The sequence below is a fragment of the Pongo abelii genome, chromosome 23, assembly GCF_028885655.2.
Source record: "Pongo abelii isolate AG06213 chromosome 23, NHGRI_mPonAbe1-v2.0_pri, whole genome shotgun sequence".
In the NCBI taxonomy this organism is placed as follows: Eukaryota; Metazoa; Chordata; class Mammalia; order Primates; family Hominidae; genus Pongo; species Pongo abelii.
In genome coordinates, this window is record NC_085929.1 from 49,087,724 (window position 1) to 49,101,663 (window position 13,940).

Genomic DNA, 13,940 nt, shown 5'->3' on the forward strand with positions numbered 1-13,940 from the left:
TCCAGCCTCGGAGACAGAGTGAGACTCCGTCTCAAAAATAATAAATAAAGGTGTCAAGTCTGAATGGAGAATCGCTGCCCTAGACCCCTCTCCCATTTTCTGAATGGGGAAACAGACCTGGAGAGGGTGGGAATCGGGTCCAATTCATCCCCTATTCCCAGGTCCCGGAGGCAGCCTCTTGTGGGCTCAGGCAGGCCTGAGTTCAAATCCTGTGCCTTTCAGCCTCAGACAGGGACAGAAACGAGGATGAAACCTAACACGTGTCCATTGCTAGCAGTCCCCCGCCACAGTGTGAAGGCCATTTTGGGTCTGAGATTCCTTTTCCTGCCCCTGTAGGTAGTGAGGTGGCCAGAGACAGAATGGAAAATGTGGAGAGAGAGGAGACAGGGCTCTCCTAGTCCCCGAGGTTGGTCTTGGGCCCTCCTTCCTGTGAACCTGCCCCGTCCCCTCTTCTTCCCCACTCCCCTCCAGCCACACTGGCCTCACTGTGCTGCTGGGGCCACCCAGCAAGTCTCCGGAGCACCAGCCTAGCCCTGCCTCTCTCTCCAGCCTCATCGTCGCTGCCCCCTCCAGCCACCCACCTTCTTTGATCTGTTTCTGAAAGTTTATTCCACAAGCTGGTTCCAACGGCAGGGCCTTTGCGTCTGCTGTTTCCACCATTTGAACACCCACCCACCCCAGCAGGGCCAGCTCTCTTCCCGTCCCAGCCCTCTTCCCATCCCAGCCCAAATCCATCTCCTTGGGGCCTTCCTGCTGCCCTATTTTAAGAACAGCCCCACACCCACCTTGCCTCATCCCCTCTTTAACTTACCACCGTGCAGATGGCATCCTCTGGTTTCCCTGAGCCTCGAGGCTCATCTGACCCTGACAGGAGGCAGCAGCCTCGCAGTGCATTGGGGTGACTGGGGTGGCGTGGTTTCAGCTGGTTTGCCTTTGGGCCTCACAGTGCATTGGGGTGACTGGGGTGGCATGGTTTCAGCTGGTTTGCCTTTGGGCCTCACAGTGCATTGGGGTGACTGGAGTTGCGTGATTTCAGCTGGTTTGCCTTTGGGCCTCGCAGTGCCTTGGGGTGACTGGGGTTGCGTGGTTTCAGCTGGTTTGCCTTTGGGCCTTGCAGTGCATTGGGGTGACTGGGGTTGCGTGGTTTCAGCTGGTTTGCCTTTGGGGGTTGGGAATTTTTCTTCCTGTGTATACTTCTCTGCACTTTCCAAATTTTCTACCACAAAGATACATCAAAAATAAATGCTGGAGCCAGGTGCAGTGGCTCACGCCTGTAATCCCAGCACTCTGGGATGCTGAGGTGAGTGGATCACTTGAGGTCAGGAGTTCGAGACCAGCCTGGCTAACATGGCAAAACCCCGTCTCTACTAAAAATACAAAAACTAGCTGGGTGTGGTGGTGGGCACTTTTAGTCCCAGCTACTCAGGAGGCTAAGGCAGGAGAATCGCTTGAACCCGAGAGGCGGAGGTTGTAGTGAGCTGAGATCATGCCACTGCACTCCAGCCTGGGTGACAGAGGGAGACTCCATCTCAAAAAAAAAAAAAGAAAGAAAGAAGAAGAAAAACAAAATGCTAGGTCTTCCCCAGCCCTTTCCTGACCCCCTCACCCCGTGTGACGCAGGTCACAGACCCTCGAGGAGCTAGAGAAGGGTTAATATTAGCAAAGTTTTACTTCTTTTTTTTTCTGCTCATAAATGACTCTGAAAAAGCCGATACGCAAGAGGCTAACACAACTGTAGTCTAAAGGCAACGTCGAGGTCACCGATATGTCCCTCAGACAAGAGGCACTGCTCAGAATCCCCCTGTGCTGGGGGTGAGGGAAGGAGGGGACGGTTTAGGACAGAGGAATAAATACATGTGGTTGTGGGAGTTCTGCTATCAGGGATGGTGGCCCCAGCCCAGGACCCCAAAACCCTGAGGCGGTGCAGCGGGCTGCCGACCCCCCAGCTCGGGGTTCCCCAAGGCTGCCTCAGTGTTTGGATGGGCTGGAAGGAAATGCTGAGGTTCTGGGAGGGCCCCGTGGCCAGCCCCCGCTTCCCACTCTAGCCAGAGGAGAGCCAAGCTCCCGGCTGGCCAGGGCCCTGGGGTAGGGAGCAGCGCCCCCAAGAGGGTTTTCTGGTGTCAATGTCTCTCGCAGTGTCAGGTGGTGAGGCCTGGGCCTGGGCCTGAGGTGGGAGTAGGCATGACAGGCGAGGCTGGGGTGGGCCCTGGCACCTGCAGCTTTGGGCTGCCCATGTGTGTCTGCTGACATCCCGACTGTGGTCCACCGCCGGGAATGGTGGGCAGACGGGGCTGCTGGCAGCCCTCAGCCTTGTAGTGTGTGTGTGGGGTGAACGAGGGGTCATGAGGACAGGGATGGGGCTGGGTGTCTCTGGTAAGGACCAGTTAAGTGCCAGGCAGGACCTACTCTGAAGGCTCAGCCGTGGCCCACCTGGGACACAGCCCTGCTCCCGAAGGGGCCCCGGGGGCCTGCTCAGCCGGGTGATTCACCAGGACACGGGCAGGCCAGGCTGAACCCGAGGCCCCAGTGTGCGATGTGGGGAGGTGACTGGGTGAGCGTGAACAGGGTGTGGGGTGCGCGGGGTGGGTGGCCGTGTGACCGTGCCCGGCCCTCAGAAGGCGAAGCAGCGCTCCTTGGGGTGGCCCACGCGGTCCAGGTTGGGAAGGCAGGCATACTGGATCATGGGTGGGGGGCCACACATCAGCACTAGCGGCTCCTCCTCTGGGGGCGGAAGGTGGTCCCGGATCATCTCCTCATTCACGAAGCCCTGGCTGTAGTCCCAGGCTGTGGGGTGAGAGACAGGTAAGCTGACGTGTGGCTGCGTGGTCACCAACCTGCTGACTGACCAACCCTAGGCGGTGAATTCCTTAAATGCTGAAGAATGGACAGGCTGATCCCAGCAAACTGTCACCAGGACCCCCTGCCCCCAACCCTGACTCAAGCCTATGGCCACAGGCCCTGCAGCCTGAAACCAGTGTACAAAGCCCATCATGGTTCCCCTGACTGCACTTCACAGTTTGCGAAGCCCTTTGCTTGCACTTGGCCTCCCGTGCAGCCCTTGGAACAGCCCAGTGAGTGGACAGGGCGGGAAATATGAATCCCATTTTACAGATATGGCAACTGAGGCCCAGAGGACCCAGAGTTGCTCAAGGTCACACAATGAGGCAGGGACAGGACTGAGATGTACCTTCCAGGATCCAGAGGTCCCCAGGCTGGTGCTCTGTCCCAGGCTGGTCAGGGTGACAGTCTCTAACTGCCCCCACCTCCATGAGCCCACTGTGACTCCCCAAGAGATGTCGGCCCATGAGGAATCAAGTCTCATCCACAGCTGTGTGTCCTGCCCCCTCAAGCCCTGAGTGCCCACGATGATATGGCTGGTCTCTATCCTTAGCAACCAGAAACAGCCACCCCACAGCCCTCAACACCAAGAGAAAAGCTGCTGAAGCCTCAGGCCAGGAGGGCTGGCACGGGCTGGCACTGGCTGACACAGACACCCTGCCTAGACGGCCCAAGTTTACAGCATACAGTCCACGCTATGAAGGTCCTGACGGGGAAGGGCCAAAGCAGTCCCAGCTTGCCCTGGAACCAGGAAGAGTCTACCATGCTGAGCAAGGGGGTCCTCTTTATCTCATGGACACCATGAGTTAAGTAACTGACCACATTTCTCTTTTCACCTTGGCTGCTGGGAAGCCTGGAGTGATACGCATGGCCCATTCACAGCAAGCATGCATTATAGCCCGTTTTTGTACAAACCCCAGTCCTGATTCCATTCATTTTATAGCCCTGCACTTGTTTTTCTTTCACTCCCACTTTCCATTTGTGCCACTCTGACTCACCAGATGAGTCTTTGTAAGCCTGCTAAAATCCCTCTGGAACAAGGCGAGGCACAGAAAATATTTTTATAGCTGGGCAATGGATCCGAAGTGGATCTGAAAGTACCTTGTAAAAGCTGCATGGGCATAAACTGTATTTGCTAGTGTACAAAATGTGCAGGTATGTAAGACACCTTTCAATTTCACAGCAATTTCTTTTTAGTGTGTCTGTGTGTTTTTAAGAGACAGGAATTGGCTATGTTGCCCCAGCTGGCAGGCAGTGGCTATTCACAGGTGTGATCATAATGCCCTCCAGCCTGGAGCTCCTGGGCTCACGTGATCCTCCTGCCTTAGCTTTGAGTAGCTGGGACTACAGGTGCATGCCACCATGCATGGCTTAGTGTATTTTTCTCTGTACCTGTCCTGGAAGTGGCTCTGTGGGGGAAACAGTCACTGCCCCTGCCTGGAGTCCTTGGGGCTCTCCTCATCCTTCGCTTAGCTACGGTACAGCCAGACTGGCCCGTTACCACTTTCTTTCTCAACCTCTGAATTTCAGCTTACATCTAATGCTACAGCAGTACCTCGACTAGTCTTAATTGTGAGTCACAGTGGCAACAAATGTACACGAAAAATGCTAGATCACCCAACTATTCCTCTCATTGGCTGGTAACTGTCCCTAGGTGGTGGTGCATGTGCTGCTGCCTGTTGCCACCAGGCGTCAGCATTGGCCCCTCCCTGGGGGACCAGGCCTTGCTCTGGCCACACGGCAGGGGGCTCCTGGGCGCACCAGGGATCTGGATCAGTCATCTGGAATCCGGATGGGGCTAAACCCTGCCTCACAGCAAGCTGGCCCCGCCCATGCTATTAGAAACTGCAGTCAGAAGGGAGCAAAGCTGCCTATCACTTCCTCCCTTTAGACTGACACATGGGTACAGGATAAAATGCTTTTTTTTTTTTTTTTTTTTTGAGACAGAGTCTCGCTCTGTCGCCAGGCTGGAGTGCAGTGGTGCCATCTCGGCTCACTGCAACCTCCACCTCCCGGGTTCAAGTGATTCTCCTGCCTCAGCCTCCGAGTAGCTGGGACTACAGGCACGCGCCACCACGCCCAGCTAATTTTTGTATTTCTAGTAGAGATGGAGTTTCACCATGTTGGCCAGGATGGTCTCGATCTCTTGACCTCGTGATCCGACTGCCTCGGCCTCCCAAAATGCTGGGATTACAGGCATGAGTCACCATGCCTGGCCTGCTCCTTTCTTTAGTAGAAGAGAAACAGCAGCTAGACTCCCAGAGCCAGTGCCCTGGCCAACCTCCGCTCCAGCCGCTGCCTGGCTCTGCTTGGCCCCCCACATCACAGGAATCCTGCCACCATAACTGCGCTATAATTTACTAAGAAACCTGTTTCCCATTAGTCCTCTGCCTCCCCCACTGGAAGGTCAGCTTCGGGGTCAGGTTGGCTTCATGAGCACACCAGGTGGAGCAGCCGATCTGGAGGGGGTGGGCTGACCCAGGACAGCAGGTCCAACCGGAGGCTGGACACGGTGACAACCCACACATCCACCGCCCCCTCCAGGCCTGGCTCTCTCAGCCTGGAGGCCTGGAACCCAAGCTGGTCATTTGAGAAGGGCGGCTCCTCCTCAGGGATGGGCCGAGGTGACCCAGCTCCTAGGTACCAGCCAGGTGGTGCAAGTTGCGGAGCCCATGTGCTCCTTTCTGAGAGGAGCGCAGGGTGGTGTAGACAGAGCTCCCTCATCAACAGAGGGTATGCACCCCCTGCTGTGGATCATCAGCAGAGGGTGTGCGCCCCCCACTGTGGATTAGTCCTGGGGAAACTGTGGGGCCGTAGGAAGTGCCGGAGGCAAAGCAGGGGCAGATGGCAGGACATGAGACCCCAAACTGGCGCTCACACGGGTTTTCGAAAATGGTGCTTCCAACGCTTAGAAATTTCCCAGAAAATGCAGGTCCCCAGCTTCTCTTGAAAAGCAGAGGCCCTGGCCACACTGGGCTATACTCCACAGCAGGACTGCCCACGGCGGATGGGGCTGTGTCCTCCGGACCAGGTAGATGCACTCCAATCTACCGCAGTCCCCGCCACTCCCTAGTCTCTCAGCCCTGAAGCTAAACATCACCAGAATGACTCCTAGGGAAGGCTGAGCTTTGCTTTTCTTACAGCAAAGAAGAAATTGAGATATTACTTATACCTACATCTCTATCTGAAGCCGAAAAGGGAAGGACGCTTTAACTCCCAGAGGCAACCTCAATGCAAGTGGTGGGGGTGGGGCTGCCCTCACTCGCTGCCTCCAGCGTGGCTCTCCCACAACTCCCTTGGCAGGCAGCTCAGCCATGGACAGGTGGAACAAGGGTAACCCCAACGTCGGCCCAGCCCACTCCCCAGGGCTGACAATGGGAGAGAAGATGGCCTTGGTGCCTCCCTTGGCAAGCAGCTCAGCCATGGACAGGTGGAACAAGGGTAACCCCAACGTCGGCCCAGCCCACTCCCCAGGGCTGACAATGGGAGAGAAGATGGCCTTGGTGCCTCCCTTGGCAAGCAGCTCAGCCATGGACAGGTGGAACAAGGGTAACCCCAACGTCGGCCCAGCCCACTCCCCAGGGCTGACAATGGGAGAGAAGATGGCCTTGGTGTACTCGGCAGCACCTAAGAGTATGCACGCCGGGACGTGGAAGCAGCAGCCGCCACTGCTGCCCCGAGACTTGCCCCGAAGTGAGCCCCGCCCAGGGAGGGGACGCCGGCCTTCTCTGCCCAGCTGGGCAGTGCAGTGCGCCCGGGAAAGGACTCTGCCTCTGGAGGCGAGGACCTGGGTTCCAGGCCGGGCTGTGGTGGTTTCCAGCTGTGTGGCTTCAGTGAGCCCTCGTTCCTCATCTGTGAGACGGGGCCATATCACCTGCCTCCCACAGGGCCATAGTGAGTGCCAGACATTGTCCAAAGGCTCAATGCCACAAATGGCTGGGCAAAGGTGAACTGTGGGCTGGCACCTCCCACCCACCCAGTGAGGGGCCTCCCTCGCTCACCTTCAGGGGCTCTGTCCAGCGTGTACCAGAGCTTGAAGCGCGTAGAATGTTCGTTCCTGAGTTCCTCCAGCTCAGGTCGCAGCAGGATGTCCTTCTCAGTCTACAAGGGACAGGGCCAGGCGGTCAGGAACGATGGGTGGCAGACTGCCCCTGGAGACACTCAACAGAGACACGCCTGGTCATCACGCCCGCCTGCGGGCCACACGCTTGCGGAGCTTCCAGGAGGGGACTCGGCCAGAGATCACCCTGGCACCCCTCTCTCTTTGTCTAGCCTAAGGAGCCCCTCAAAGCTGCTGCCAATGGGGCGAAGGCGTTCGCTAGAAACTCAGTGTGTGAACTGCTTCTGCTGTTGTGGGGAAATGGGCTCGATGTCCTGAGAGTGGGAAAAATGAAAAAAACTAAAGGCAGCTGAGCTGCGTGACAGAAAACAGGGAAGAGACGGGAAATGCGCCAAGATACTCCAGGCGGTCAGCCCGGGAGCGGGTGTAACACATACAATGAGCAACGGCCCCGTGAGAAGGCTCAGGGTTTGCACCCTCAGCCCTCCAGCAAGTCTTTTTGCGTTCTGGGATCTCATTCAGGTTGTACCTCCAGAAAACAGGAAGTACAGACACCACTCCCCACCCCACCTGGCCCCCTCGGGCCTTGCCCACACCCATCCCCTTGGCTGGCCTGCGGCTCCCCCACCCCCACCCCTACCCGGCTGTCACAGAGCCCTATAGAACTCAGTCCAGCGTCATCCCTTCCAGGAAAGCTTCCTGGACCCTCCGGGGGCTATCAGGGATCTCCCCCTGAATCCCCCACCCGACTCCCCGCCCCCCCCACCCCCGTTCCACTTCTGATCACAGGCTGTTGCCCAGCGTTTGCAGGTCACACAGGGACAGAGAGGGCTCCTTAGCCCAGTGTGCAGTGTCCCTGACCTCATGGGACTCAAAGAAACCGGGGGCCAAAGAGCGCTGCCACCCAGAAAGGGCTGCCCACTAACAAATCGCTACTGAGCTCCCAGGCTGGGCAAGGGCGGGGTGGACTCTCCCCAGGAGGCAGCCACAGATGTGACTCCTCTGTTCCCAGGGCTGGGGAACCGCACCCACCCTCCGCGTAGCCCAAGGGCGCCTGAATACGGGAATCGCCAGGGTTGGGGATCACAGGTCCAGCTCCTCGGTGCTCCCCTCCAGCAGATGAGCTGTGTGAGGGGCATGAGCCTCAACACATCCCAGGGAACACGGGGTGTTGAACAGTTTTTCCAGTTTCTGAGGGTAGGAGGCTGAGGGCCCTTTCTGCTCTAATGGGGTGAGGACAGGGACAGGGACAGGGACAGGCTTTGGGCTAGACGAACTCAAGGAAAAAAATGCAGAAAATATGGAAGAAAAAGTACCTGAAACCCTTCAGAAATAATGACTGTTAGGATTTTTGTGTGCATCTTTTCACTTTTTTTTTCTGTTAACTATGCGTAACTTTCTTTTTAGGCCAGGCATGGTGGCTCATGCCTGTAATCCCAGCACTTTGGGAGGCTGAGGTGGGCGCGTCACTTGAGGTCAGGAGTTCGAGACCAGCCTGGCCAACATGGTGAAACCCCGTCTCTACTAAAAATATAAAGAATTAGCTGGACGTGGTGGTGGGCGCCTGTAATCGCAGCTACTCAGGAAGCTGAGGCAGGAGACTCACTTGAACCCGGGAGGTGGAGGTTGCAGTGAGCCAAGATTGCGGCATTGCACTCCAGCCTGGGGGACAAGAGCGAGACTTTGTCTCAAAAAAATAAATAAATAAAAATAAAAATAAAAATATGCCCTGGTTTGAGTCCTGGTTTCAGCACTTCCCACGCGACATGCACAGTCAAGCCCCTCCCGGAGCCTGTGTCCGGAGGTGCGAGATGAGGCGACCACACTGCCCTCGCTACCAGCTGCAAAGATGGCGGGTACACGTGACAGACGGTCTGACGGCCTCCACAGACTCTGAACCAGCACCACCAAGTCTCACTGCTGCCCTCCCTCCCTCCACACCAGCCAGCTTAGAATTTCTGGCTCTTTTTCCCCTGGGCCTAGCAAGGCCATCTCAGTTTGCCTTGGGGCAGTTTTCTGCAGCTGTGGGGAGGCAGGGTGGGGCAAGGACCCACATCCAAGGACCTCAGGCAAGTATCTTCTCCCCCAAATCTACGTCATCGGTCACAAAACACTAACCTGAAAAGACCTTGCAGTCTTTTCAGTTTCTACAGCTCATTCTACAGATGAGGGAGTGAAGCTCAGAGAGGGAAAGTAGCTCGTCCAAGGCCACATAGCAGGCCAGGACAGGCAGGCAGTGGGCTCGTGGACAAGGATATGAATCAGGAGCCAGAGACACCAACACTCAAATCCTGCCCTGACACCCTGTAGCTCAGGGGCTTCGTGCAAATGTCTGGTCATTTGTAAGATGGGCCCCTCCATGTCCAGGCCAGCCCAGGCCAGCATTCTTCCTACTCTACCAGTGGGTTCCAAACCGTGCTCATGGTGAAGGGAGTTCTGAGTTTTGGAGGAAGCAGCCAGGGGAGGGGGTGCTCAGGGAGCTCCCCGCAAGGCAGCCCCCTCAGCCAGACGCAGGTGCTGCACCACAAAGCCTGCCCGCCGTGCTGCTGCCAAGGCTACCAGTGCACAGAATATTCAGAGCCCCCCCATCCTGGTCATCCCCAGAATCTCAGCAGAGCTGTGCAGACCCCTGAACAGCACCTCACCAGGCCCTAAGTCCCCTCTCAGGGGAAGCTGTGTTTGCCCATCATGGGGATGCCCACTGACCTGGTTGGCAAAGAGCAGGTGGCACACAGTGTGGTCATCAGGGTCCTTCATGATGGCACGGATCACCTGCAGCATCGGGGTGATGCCTGCAAAATAGCCAGCCGGGCCTCGCACGTGCTGAGCGAGGCCTGCTCACAGGCACCACCCCGCCCAGGTGTACTGGGGGAGCGGGGCCAGGACTACTGGGCCTGGGCCTCTGACCTCCGGTACCTCCCAGGCACTCAGAACCTGAGCCTCACCCACACCCCAACCCCACCCTTAACATGAGCCGCCGGACGCCTCAGTGGGGGGTTCCATGTACCTGTCCCTCCCGCGATCATGCCCACAGACTTCACTGTCTTGATGACAGGGTTGGACTTTTTGTCAGGTCGGATGGCGAACTTCCCTGGGGAGAGAGAAGGGGTGAGGCCCAGCCGTCAAACACGCCATGTGTGGTGGCTGGAGAGGCTGGAGAGGGGGCTGGAGAGGCTGGAGAACCTGCCCCCACTGTGAGGTCCGAGGTGGAGGCAGCTGCCATTCTAATGCCAGCCATTAGGAAGGTGCAGGAGCAGTGGAGAGGCTGGGAACCCGGAGGCTCAGCTCCGTCCTCTTGCTTGCTTGTTTCAGATGCTGAGAAAGCCAAACGGAGGTTGGCAGTGGGTGAGACGTGGCCCCCAGGAGCGGCCTGTCTGCAACCCCTGTGCCAGCAACTTACCCCCTCTACAGCCAGGGAGATTCAGTTCCCAGAAAGGGACAGCTGGCCCGACAAAAGTCACCCATCCACACAGAGCCAGGGGCCTGCACCCTGCACCCAGCACCCCCAAGCTCTCCAATTCTCTGAGCCTGCTGTGTAATCAAGGGATTCCGACCCGAATCACCTTTGCCCTGGTAGACCAGCAGCCCGTTGGGGCCCCGGAACTCAATGGTGTCTCCAATCTGCATGCTCTCCAGGTACTGAGACATCTTCCCTCCGGCGGGAAACTTGGGATGGGTGTCCTTGAAGTAAACCTGCAAGACACCCCCGCAGCCCTAGCTCTTGCCCACAGCGGGAGACAAGTGCCTCTTCTGCAGCTCTTCTGAGGCCCACATATGGCCTTCTCCTGTGGAGCCCCATCCACCCAGCCGTCAAATCGTACCCGTCCTGCACCCCATCCTTCATCCCGTCCTCCCAGGAGTCAGCCTCCACCTGACATATCCGGGGAAAGCAAAGCACCAGCCTCATGTACAAGGCCAACCAACTCCAGGGCTGGATGCGCTCACATTTCACCCACTGTCTCCGGGGCCCCCTCCCAACGGGAGACACTGACACCCGTCAGCAAAGTCAAGGCTCTGGGAGGCCCACTCAGCTACACTCCTCCTCGTGGACACTCAGTCCCTTCTGTTTTGTGCTGTCGTTAAAAACCTCGCTCACTCTTGGAACTACTTCCTGCCCTGCACTCTCTAGGATTACTGTCTTGGGAAAGAGAAGGGCCTTGATCTGACACCTACAAAGAGATGGGGGGACAGAGGAGGAGTGGCTAACCCTGCCCAGGGAGTCTGATGGATGGAGAAGGGGAAGGTGGCTGGGGGAGGGACAGTGTGTACACAGAGCCTCAGGGAGGAGAGCCTGTTGTGGCTTCAGCACAGACGGTGGCTATGGGGCGTGGAGGCAGAGGGGAGTGGAGGGCCAGGGACGGGCAGGCAGAGCACACTGTCCTGGGCCCTGGGTGCCAGGCCAGGACTCTAACCTTTATCAAGGACCAAGTGAGCCAGCGAGGTCTCGAAGCCAGGAGAGGCCTGGTCACCTGTGAGTTTTTCATCCTCAATTTGAATCCTCCTAATAGCTTCTCCACATTTGGCCAGAGAGACTTCAACGTGAACAGATGCTTGGGCCCTCATCACCTCCTCTGTGCTTCTTGACAAAGCCCCAAACCTTACTGGGGCCTCCAAGACCCTGTCTGGCCCCACTGACCTCTCCCACCCCTTGCCCCAACCCTCCAGCCACTTCAATCCTCGAGCCTGCTGCTGACTTCAGGGCCTTTGCACCTGAAGCTCCTTTTCTTCCTTCTTCACCTGGTCAGTGCCTACTCAGCCCCAGATCTCGCCTTCACTGTCACCTGCTAGGGAGCCACTCTCACCAGCCAACCCCACCCATCCCTGGTGGCCCTTCTGGAAGCTCAGTCGCAGGTACCTGTCCCCTGCAGGGAGCACTGGCTTCCCCATGACCATGTGTCCAGTGTCCGTCCTCCAGCCAAAGACAGGCTCCTGAGGCCAGGCCTGGGTGCCCCAGCAAGGAAGGAGCCCGGGCCAGGGCCACCCTTGAGATCCAGTGCCTGCCCCTAGACCTGGCAAGATTCAGGGCCTCAGCTGCGGCCCAGTAAGGGGGCTCCAGGGGTACCTGAGGGTGCTGGGCTGGGGAGGCTATAGGGCTTTGGCCTTGATTGGGGAGGGTCTCCAACACCCCACATACCCACTGGTCTAGGCTGCTTCTCACCCTCTGTTCTGCAGGAAAGCTTGTATTTCTTTTTTTTGACTGGCTCTCATTCTATTGCCCAGGCTGGAGTACAGTGGCATGATATTGGCTTACTGCAACCTCTGCCTCCCAGGTTCAAGTGATTCTCCTGCCTCAGCCTCCCAAGTAGCTGGGATTACAGGTGCGTGCCACCATGCCCAGCTAATTTTTTTGTATTTTTAGTAGAGACGGGGTTTCTCCATGTTGGCCAGGCTGGTCTCGAACTCCTGACCTCAGGTGATCCACCTGCCTTGGCCTCCCAAAGTGGCTTACAGGTGTGAGCCACTGTGCCTGGCTGAAAACTTGTATTTCTAATTTTCATAAAAATGTCCCTGCTGGGGCCGTCATGCTGCCTCTTACTTCCCACTCGGCATGTGTGTTTCAGGTTCCGGGCTGCTGCCCCTAACGGCTGCATTTTCTCCTGTGAACCTCCACCTCGAACCCTGCAGCAGACCCCAGAGAGCCCATCACCCCAGCTCCCAGACAACACCCCATGAGCCCCTCACATGTTCCCCTAGCAGGCCTGAGGGACATTTCTTAGGGAAACGAGTAAGAACAGGGCCTGCGTGTCACAGAGGCCCGGCCACTGACCACAGTGGAGTGGCTGCCTCACCCCGCACACTCGGGACCCAACTCCCAGGGATCTCCCAGCATGAGAGCAGGGATGGGACTGCGCTGTCACACCTCGCAGCAGGGGCGTCTGCACCGCCAGCCGGCCTTCCTGGAGCCTCTGCTGCAGGTACCTGTCCTGTTTGAAGGCACTTGCCCTGAACCCTGGCCCCTGTTCTCTGCCAAGACCGCCTTCTTTGGCTTTTGTTGGTAAACGATGATGTGCTATTTACTCAGAAACCAGGCACAAGGGAGCACTGGGTCTTTAGAGTCCAGGCTGTGGAGGGATGTGGACTCGGGAGGGGCTGTAGAAGCCACTGCCCCTGCAAGCCCCTGAGGAAGCGGGGCAGCCATGACTGAGGCTGGGCTACACAGGGCGGGAGCGGGAGACTTCCCTGTCCAGGGGGTCCACATGGGCTGTTGCCATGGCCACCCACCCACACCCCCTCCACAGTCATGACCCAGACGCTTCACCTTGATGACCAGGTCCACGAAGCCCTTGTCATCATCGCTGGAGACGGGTGTATAGGGCCGGATGACCAGGTTTCCATCAATTCGAGCCGAGAGGTAGATGTGCTGGCCTGCAGGACAGAACAGGGTCACTCTGGGCCAGAGATCATCCTGCGGGTGACCCCTGGGTCTTGTCAACCCACTCCCCTGCACCCCACCCGGCATTCAAAGCCTAGCCTGGCCTCAGCTCCCACGGCCCCCTCCCACCGCTCCTGGGGATTCCCCTCACGTCCCAGCTTCCTGCCTCCATGCCTTCACTCCTGCTGGTGCCACTGCCAGGGACCCTGGGCCTTCCCACTCTCATACCAACAGACTCGCCCTCAAAGGCCCAGGGCAGCTGTCACCTCCTCCTGAAGGCTTCCCTGCTCTCCCTGGTGGAAATGTGAAGCTCCCATCTCTCTGATCTAGTGCCCCAGCTGCCAGCCAGGCTCCGAGTGGGCCTGGCAGGGGCGTGACTCACCGACGGGGAGGCCCAGGATGTGCTGGGGTGACGGCAGGGCAAAGCGGAAGCGCCGGGTGTCATGGCTGATGATCTGGAGAGAGGCCCAAAGCTGCTGAACAGTCCCCAGGGCAGAGGCCTCCCAGGGCAGCTCCCAGGCCTCGGAGCCCTCATCCCATTCCTCCTTTGTGTCCCCACCCTTCCCCAGTGCCTGCTTGTCCTTGTAAGAAGTGACGCCGACGCCAAGCGCAGATGCACACACATGCACGCTACATGTGAGGTGCTGAGGCCAGGCGCACGCTGGGTGT

The 13,940-nt window shown here is 57.9% G+C and overlaps 1 protein-coding gene across 1 annotated transcript in view; it reads right to left on the bottom strand.

Moving 5' to 3' along the window:
* Nucleotides 1–1,650: 1,650 nt before the first annotated feature.
* LOC100432996 (NADH-cytochrome b5 reductase 3) overlaps nt 1,651–13,940 on the bottom strand; it is a 30,342-nt gene continuing 18,052 nt past the window's right edge. The window contains exons 3-9 of the mRNA XM_024239735.3: nt 13,654–13,726; nt 13,158–13,264; nt 10,462–10,591; nt 9,906–9,989; nt 9,605–9,690; nt 6,840–6,939; nt 1,651–2,784 (exon numbers count right to left, since the gene is read on the bottom strand). Of these exons, the coding sequence (XP_024095503.1) occupies nt 2,612–2,784; nt 6,840–6,939; nt 9,605–9,690; nt 9,906–9,989; nt 10,462–10,591; nt 13,158–13,264; nt 13,654–13,726 (753 nt within the window). The 3' untranslated portion in view covers nt 1,651–2,611. The remainder of the gene's footprint in view (nt 2,785–6,839; nt 6,940–9,604; nt 9,691–9,905; nt 9,990–10,461; nt 10,592–13,157; nt 13,265–13,653; nt 13,727–13,940) is intronic.